This window comes from Sinohyriopsis cumingii, chromosome 17, assembly GCF_028554795.1.
Source record: "Sinohyriopsis cumingii isolate HCF-2022 chromosome 17, ASM2855479v2, whole genome shotgun sequence".
NCBI classification, from domain to species: domain Eukaryota; kingdom Metazoa; phylum Mollusca; class Bivalvia; order Unionida; family Unionidae; genus Sinohyriopsis; species Sinohyriopsis cumingii.
Window position 1 is genome coordinate 12,555,395 of NC_142977.1, and position 9,367 is coordinate 12,564,761.

Consider the following 9,367-nt stretch of genomic DNA (forward strand, 5'->3'; position numbering starts at 1 on the left):
CGTCCCTAAGTTCACCTCTTAAGCACAAAACTATTTTTTCTGTTTTTATAACACACGCGGTATAACGCTCGCAATTCCGAAAGTATCCCTTGAAGCACATGCATATTAATATAGAAATGGGTTCATAACTTGGAGTCAGATAGATATATATTTCTCTCGTTCCTGAATTCACGCGTGTAACACATCAATATTTATAGGAGAATGTGGGTTTCTTATATTGAGCCAACTGCGTATTTCTCCCGCTATCCCTTACGTCTTATTGCTCTTCCAAAGGAGCCATCGACAGTTTGACTCAAGTTATGGCTACTGAGCTAGGGCCACAAAAGGTCATCATTTATTAATTCTTTTTTTTAAAAATTGTATTATTTATAGTCTTACCAGATTTGTTTTCTCAGAAGGGCGATCTTCATTGCTTATATTTGTAAAGTTATTTGTACACAGTTTCTGTTCAATTAATTAACTACTTTGTTTGCTCAGTTTTTGAGTAAGTTTCTTTATTATGTTTTTGCTTCTTCAATTCTTCGTTGCTGAAACTTTTGTCTTTCTTTCTTTATATTTCCACACCTTATCCGTGGACAGTCACTAGAACGTTGACTTGATTTTACTTCGCTGTTTTTGAACATAAGTTTCGTGTCTCATTAAATACTGAAAACCAGGATACAATTTGGTCACAAGTATCAGATAATGCTACAGTAGGAATTATTTTCTCGGTTTCAGTTTAATTAAAGAAATTACTTCGGACAATATAATGGACGTAATTAAACACAATACATCAGACCATATACATGTATTAATTGAATAGGTCAGAATACGTACATGACTTAATTAAATACAACACGTCAGACTAAATAAATGACATAAATAAACACGATATGTCAGATAACATAAATCAGATAATGAAATACAATACGTCAACTACACAAATAACATAAATGAATAGAATAATTCGGACCACATAAATGATAATTGAATACAATTCTTCAGACCACATGAATGACTACTACACACGTCACACCACATAATTGTATACAATACGCAGAGCACACAAATAAAATAATTAATTACAAAAGTCATACCATTTTAAGGACAATTCAACACAGTAAGCCAAACCATATAAATGACTTAAATAAGCATAAAACCCTAGACGGAAAACTACTTTGTAGATTAAAACGAATGGGAGTTGAAATATCTTTTCACTGTCGAAACACTGCAATAAGGCAATGTATTCGAAATGTATGCTAACCATCAAAGAAAACGCAAACTGATGAATCTAAATTAAAAAAATATCAGTTTTCAAACCCTTAGCATAGAAATGCATGTATTACACATAAACTATACATACCAAGAAATATCTGTAGACTAAGCCATAAAACAAATACAACCCCTCCCAAAAAGAACCCCACCAAAAACAAAACGAAAAACACAAAAGGATCGCCATGTGTTGAGATTTGTACAATGGTTTGTGAAATTTAGTAGTAATATGTTGCATTTGAGCTCCTCGAAGGAATTAACATTATGATGATATCGGGAGCTTGGCTGGCCTCTTGTGGGAATGGTAATGTTAAAAACATCTTAGGTTTAACATGATGGGGGCTCCTGGGTGTAGACATATCGACCTAAGCATCTGTTTAAAATATTTTGACTCTCTGGCCACATACTGGAAATTTTTAGATAATCTGCATCACTTATTTTAGAGTACTATTCAACACCTACTTCTTGAGCACTATCCAACACTCAGTATTTGAGAACTATCAAATACCAACCTTGTTTCTTTTATTCTTCAAGACCATGTTTTGATTATTATCCAGGATTCATTGTTTGAGTACAGTCGAGCACCCACTTTTTATTATTATTCTACACCCCACATACTATTAACTATTTAACATCTAGTTAGTTGAATATTGTCTCACAAGTACTTTTGAGCGTTGCCTTATACCACACTTTCTGATTGTGATCAACTGTTTACTTATTGAAGCCTATCCAACGCCAACGTTTTGAGTATCATCCAACAGACTGTTTTGATACAATCCAACACACACCTTTTGATTCCTATCCAACACCTATACTTTCTATATACCAGCCACACGCAGTGGAGGTGACAAATGTTCTTATATTTACTAACCAAAGAGAAGGGTACGAATTCTCATTTACATTAAATCATACCTCAGCTTCAGCACGCAGAAGTGAAAGAAATTGTTACAAATTTTCAAGGTCGATAGATCGAGACGACGTGAAGTATTTGTTAATGTCAACATTTTTTATACGTCTGGTAACTCAACCTCTGAAAGATTAATGAAGAGGGAGGATTAGGACAGGTCCCTTCGTCTCGATATACAACTGAAAATCATTAAACATGAACTTATTTACAAGGTTCACAATGTTATTGAGTAAAACTAGATTTAAAACTTTTTAGTCAATTTTCACTTTGTCAAGGACCCACGCAAAGTTTCTGTTCTAAATAAATTAGAAAGCGATAATGTTCACAAAAGCCCTTTTCTTTTTTTTGATCATTATAGGGAAACAATGATGAAAGCAAGTCAGTACATGTTCATAGAGTAATCCAAGACTTGGGTGATGAAGAAAATACAAAAAATATTGTCCCACAATAGTGAATCAGAGCCTTATAATCTCACAGTATGAAACTGAGCGGATTGAACATTTCTTCTTTAAACTCGATGATCAAGATGAAGTAATCTGTATGAACAAAAATTTTCAACACTTTGGTAATTGAAAAAGTAGACGAATGTCCACTAGGTTCCTGGGCGATGAATATCGTGTGCGTTTATATTATTGCACAAAATGGTAATAACCAATTATTTGTTGAAGATTTGACCTTAGCAAACTCTAGTAGAGTGTTTCTGTGCAGATATCGTATAACTTCAAATGATTTGTTTTGCTTTTATGATACTTTACAACACATGAACACAAGTGGGGCCCCGAGTGGCCGAGTGGTCTAAAGCGCTCTCCGTTACGGATCACTGCCATCTCACATCTGTCTGCATGGGTTCGAGTCTCGGATTCGACCAATGTGGGTATGTGAGAAAGCTTGCCAGTAGCTTCCCGTGGGTTGGTGGTTCTTTTTGAGGTTTTCTCGGGTTCTTCCTCCACCATTAATACTGGCGGCCATGTATAGCTTATCGTGTGCTGAAAAAGGGTGTTAAACCCTACAACAACAACAACAACACCATGAACAAGAGTAAGGCTTTATCTACCATGTGGTGCTCATGTTACAAGTGGTCCCCATCTCCCATATTGTCCTCATCTCCCATATGATCCTCATGCTACATAAGGTCCCCATCTCCCACATGGTCCTCATCTTATGTATGATCTCCGTCACCTATATGGTCTTTATCATATATATGGCCCTCATAAAAATGTGTAGACTACAAACGTATATACCTCAGTAAAATCCAGTTATCCTACTTAAACGTTTTACCCCAAAAGATTAAATACAATAAAAGGGGATGAGATAATTGATTTCAAGCAAAATAAGGAAAATATGAGTAAACAATAAAACTTGAATATAAGTCTAAATACAATAAATGGTTGGCCAAAAGATAGTCATTATCCAAGAACTTAGGAACTTACATTTAAAGTAAGACGTTTAATTACTAATTTCTAAAGGAATCATAAATGCTATGTATATTCAATTTATTTTGTGTGCTTGACATTTATCCATGATCGAGGATAAAGTTTCGGCGCGTACCTACATTTGTCTTGCTTGTATTTGCTTGTAAGTTGCAAATAGGATATTTACTTAGGTTTGAGTTCGACCGTAGAAGATTCTAGGAACAAACATGTTTACAGTTTGGGGTAATTTTCAATTCATTCAAGTGTTTTTCTGAAAATGTTATATATGTAGTATGTAACTTTCAGAGCAACAGTATTATGCAGTCCTCTCATAATTTAAGTAGTAGAAGTATTTTTTGTCGTGTTCTGATACAATTTTGGAGGAATTGCTCATTTAAAATTAATAATTGACTTTTAAAGTACTCAGATCTTTTGGGGGAAAACACTGCTTTGAGATTACTGATCACTCATTCAGTGATAGCTTGGATTATATTATTGTGATAAATCAACACTAATGCTATATCGGCACATTTAAGACTATTGACACATCAACACATACAAGACTAATTCATTCCGATCGCCATGCAGGACGTTACATCGTTACATGCATTAGGCTTGTGATATATCTTTTAAGATTGTTTGTGGTTTAATTCACAATATTGTAAGTTCCTTTTAAATTTCACTTTGTATTATCGGAAATAAATTATTTGTTGAATTGTATTACACTTGCTGGTTTTGCTACTTTTGTTACTTAGTTTAAGTCCATAAGGCCTGCACATGTGTGTACAGACGACGTCATGTCAAGCGGGTTTCGGCACATGTATGTTGTTCTAAACAGTTTCATCTCTTCAACCATTACAGACTGAAAACAACTTCTTCCACAAGGAATCATACAAGCACCAAAGCCATTAACTTAAGCACAGTGCAGTTATTTTGCAAGACGTTTAAAGTCTTTTAATGACTGTAAAAATATAGCTTAGTATATTGGAGGCGGAGTTATGTATTGAATATCTGAATAGTATAAACATGAATATATGAGAGGCGGAGTTATAAATGATATATATGAATAGTTATGGGTTTTTTTTATATCTGCATAGTATAGGCATGAATAGGTTGGAGACGGACTTTGGTTTGTAGGTTGATAAAAAGTATAGTCAAGGATAGATTGGAAACGGAGTTATGTTTGGTTATATATGAATATTTTGTATATTAAACAGTTGTGTTGTACTATACACAAGATATTCCATTTACATGAGAGAGAGAGAGAGAGAGAGAGAGAGAGAGAGAGAGAGAGACTTAGGCAACCTCGAATTAAAATTGTATTTATTATTTTCGTCTTTAGATTCGTGTCAATTCTGTCCACCCCCATATTGTTCAATCGACAGATATGGGAAATTGGGCCGCCGCCTGTCCTGGGACAGGGGAATATTACCTTTCCAGGATTCCACTCAACAGATTCCCAGGCAAGTATACATTTGATTGTCGCAGAATAAAATTCAAACAAAGTATTATGCATCAACAAAAACAGTTATTTTATTATCATCTATAAAGCGTCATATTGGCTAAATTTTAACTTTTATAATAACTTCGAACTGTATTTATTTCGTTATCGCTTATAAAACCTGGATATTTTACGTGATTGCATCTCATCAACATGAACACACTGTAAGTAATCGTTGATTCCAGTGCAAAATAAGTGCCTATAAATATTTCCCACTCAATAAAATCCTTCTTTAAAAAGTATCACTAGTTGAATATTTGTAGCAATAACCCAATTCTGAATTCGGAAAGAATGTAGCAACTTGGAAACCGACTACTTTGGTTTGCTATGTTGGTTGCTCATTCGTGGAGGTCAGTTGTTGAATAGACGCTAAAACTTTGAGTCGTGAAAGTTCCATCCGCCACAGTTATGAGGAGTTATGTGAAGCGTGTATATATATATATATATATATATATATATATATATATATATATATATATATATATATATATAGAGAGAGAGAGAGAGAGAGAGAGAGAGAGAGAGAGAGAGAGAGAGAGGTCTGCCATTCGTTTTCTCTTGTGTATCTTAATCTTCTCAGTCAAAAGTGAAATACAACAGAATGTTGGAATTGCCATCAATTCTGATGATGGGAAATAATTCCATCTGATTTATCAAGATTCACAATTTTTGTATCCATTTGGTATGGAATAAATAATTAGTTTGAAAGCTTTTGGTAATGTTCTAATGCTCGCGCTTCCTGTTTACTAATGAAAACTTGAAACGTGCAAATATGAATACGTAGGACGAAGGAAAGGTGGGAATATAACTGTATCATCTCAAAGTCATGTATATAATGAACATAATACTGTTTTAGTAATTTTGACGTTTCCACAGGGATTATTTTCCGTATAGGACAATAAATATGAATATTTTGTGGTGATTCAATTACAGCCGTTCATTTGTACATCATTTTATCCAGAGAGAGAGAGAGAGTCCACGAATATTAATGAATGAATCAATGTGTTGTAAGTCACACATACTATCATTTTTATTATTTAGATGTAGAGGATGTTGTCAACGCAGTTGTGTTCCTTTTAAGTGACAAAGCTTCCAGTCTTAACGGCATTGCATTACCGGTAGAAGGAGGCTTCGAAGCAAACTGAGCCTACATTGACTAAACACCAGTAAGGAGACAACATCCATTAGAAACCGAACCAGACCAACTCCAACTGAAATGTAAGGGGACCAAAGCCAGAAGAAATTAAACTTGACCAAAACCAAAAGAAAGAGTCAGATACTAATATACTGCATTGTAGAGTATTTAGGTTAACTGATTCTATAGGACTATTTAGGTTTGTTAAAACGAAAGTAATTTTACAGAGGAAAAGAACGTGTGTTGCAATGAATGTATGTAGACACAAAAAGAATCGATATTCACTGAAATGAAAATTAATAGATACAGATAGTTTTGCATATTCATATTGAATTGGTGTTCATTAGATATAGTCTGTTTCCATATTCACATTAAACTGAAGTTCATTGGATACAGTCTGTTTCCATATTTACATTGAATTGAAGTTCATTGGATACAGTCTGTTTCCATATTCACACTGACTTGAAGTTCATTGGATATAGTATGTTTCCATATTCACACTGAATTGAAGTTCATTGGATATAGTCTGTTTCCATATTCACACTAAATTGGAGTTCATTGGATATAGTCTGTTTCCACATTTACATTGAATTAAAGTTCATTGGATATAGTCTGTTTCCATATTTACATTGAATTGGAGTTCATTGGATATAGTCTATTTCCATATTCACACTGAATTGGAGTTTATTGTTTATAGTCTGTTTCCATATTCACACTGAATTGAAGTTCATTGGATACAGTCTGTTTCCATATTCACACTGACTTGAAGTTCATTGGATATAGTCTGTTTCAAATTGCAATTGACAGAAATGTATGTAGATCATATTCGCTTATAGTGAATGATATTGAGACATTGAGGATAAAGAAAATTCTTGTTGATTCATTTTTGTAGGGATGGGACTTTAGTGTAACTTGACAGGGTGGAATCTTATAATAATAATAATAATAATAATAATAATAATAATAATAATAATAATAATAATAATAAATAATAATAATAATTATGATAATAACTTTCGTTAATGAGGATAACACATTTGGTCATGACTGATCCATCTGCCATGTGGTCCTCAGTTTTTCTAATTGACAATGTTAAAAAGGATGCAAGACCATGCACATAATCAGGTATCGTCACACTCATTCATACATATCGAATAACTATGTGTGACTATACTGGGAAACATGTACACAGATGAACAATATTCTATACATGCATTTCAGCTTAAGTATGCCTTGAGAATGAATGATACTTAATCCTTTTTCAGCATGAATATTAAACTCGCTGATTTGAAGTAAAATTGTTTGTTCTTTCTAAAGACATATCCTTAAAATACCTCAAGCGTACACAATGTATGCTTATATTCTATTTTGTAATTATTGAATTCTAGTAGATTGTATCAACTAAGACATTTATTCATAGATCTGTTTTCACTAGATATTAAATGTTTATTTTTCTTTCAAAAGAAGAGCTTGTGCAAAGATGCCATTTTACTTTAGCGTTTGATGCTTGTTGAAAATATAATTGTCAAAACCGATGTACAATTCATGTAAAATAGCAGAGCTTCATTCATCCATTTATCCATCACTCAGTCTTTACACTTGAGCTAAATGCTATGTATACTCATGGGTATGTACCCTCTGGTCATAAGATGTAGATTACCTACGATAAAATCTAATAAGGGATCTATCCCAACGGAGTGAATAATATCAGAAACTTGTGCAAATTCAAGTCTTGGCTTTTAAAATGATAATGTCAATAACCTTGTCAGAATCCCCAGCAAGACAGAAACATTTCGAGTCCAAAGTACATTTGCACGCTGAGAACAGATTTAAAAATGCAGATTTTGCAAAAACTCCCATAAACGTATCCTAATAAATGTATCTCCAGAAATGTCTCCAAAGAAAAGATAATTGAATAAATTGCTAATTAACTACTTCGCATTAAACGAGATTAGAAATGCAAACCTGGGATTTCGACCAAACGCTGATTTCAGTCTTATTACAGAAACTTCACATCACATGCTAGAAAGAAAATGGAACTAGGGAACATTGACAGCTATATATTTTAAGACTCATAAAATTGAGATATTACTTTCGTAAGATTCAGGAATCTCTGTTGTAAGTTTTATAGCACTAGAAATAAGAAAGGGACATTACTTTCGTAAGAAACCAGGAACCCAGTATCGTAGAGTGTAAGGGACGACGAGTCTCTCGACGGGTACTTCATTGGACTGGAAGTTGAGGGCTATGTCAGGTAATTCCTTGATCAGTCGAAGACAGCCGTGGAACTGGAAATACATTATTATTATCAATTAGAACCCACGGGATACATTTATTCTATTGATGAATCAATGTTATTTAATATCATTATACGAGTATAATGTAGGTTACCTGTGCATGGAACGTACATTATTCTAATTTTTGTGAAAAATTTGTACCCAATTTACAAACCAAAAAACACGATAATTTACCAAGAAAAGAATTACCCACAGGAACTAATAAAATATATACTAACAGAGTTATGAAGGTGTATATAAAAACAGATGATACTTGTAAACCAAGCATTACAAAATAACAAATATACATAATGAATAATAAATTTAAAATCAAGCAGGAATATATTGAGAATGAATATGACCCTCGGCACTCGAAGCTAGCAAGGATTGGTAGCAGGGGCAGGTTAACTGGAATCACAGTACCAATTTCGTTTCCATAAACCATAATACTAAATTTTATTGAATTAAATATACTTTCTGCTCTACCCGAGCATGTAAGTCACATTCTATCATAAAAGGCAATGTTAGATTTACAATTTAATGATGACAAAGCACTGTCCTCTACACCAATGAAGAGATGTAAATCTGCCAGAAAGACATAGGGGTAATGATTGTCGTTTGAGAGGAGATAGTTTCACTTATTTTTTATCACACCTGGAAACTACAGACTACGACCTAAATATAAATTAAGTGACCTAATTTTTGACGCTGACAAACTACACTTTTACATAATGCACCAATGACAGCTAGGTCCTGGGGTCCACGATTAGGCTTGCTATACCTATATAGAACCTTCTTATTTTTCAGTAATATGCAATATTGTTTTGGAATATAACAAGCGTACTTAGTTTCACTGGAAACAATTTTATGATATACTTAGTCATA

The 9,367-nt window shown here is 33.6% G+C and overlaps 1 protein-coding gene across 1 annotated transcript; it reads left to right on the forward strand.

The window, feature by feature from the left end:
* Positions 1-258: 258 nt before the first annotated feature.
* Positions 259-7,170, forward strand: LOC149777766 (L-xylulose reductase-like). The gene is made up of 3 exons (XM_089938251.1): positions 259-326; positions 4,913-5,033; positions 6,113-7,170. The coding sequence occupies exons 1-3, from the start codon at positions 300-302 to the stop codon at positions 6,214-6,216; spliced, it is 252 nt and encodes an 83-aa protein (XP_089794377.1). The 5' UTR covers positions 259-299; the 3' UTR covers positions 6,217-7,170.
* Positions 7,171-9,367: the final 2,197 nt, after the last annotated feature.

What these genes read in the sequence shown, in the direction of transcription:
- LOC149777766 (XM_089938251.1), top strand. Translation starts at nt 300, where the DNA reads ATGGCTACTGAGCTAGGGCCACAAAAG. An exon ending in CTGAGCTAGGGCCACAAAAG is followed by an intron (nt 327 to 4,912) that starts GTCATCATTTAT and finishes TTTCGTCTTTAG; the next exon opens with ATTCGTGTCAATTCTGTCCA. An exon ending in TCCACTCAACAGATTCCCAG is followed by an intron (nt 5,034 to 6,112) that starts GCAAGTATACAT and finishes TTTATTATTTAG; the next exon opens with ATGTAGAGGATGTTGTCAAC.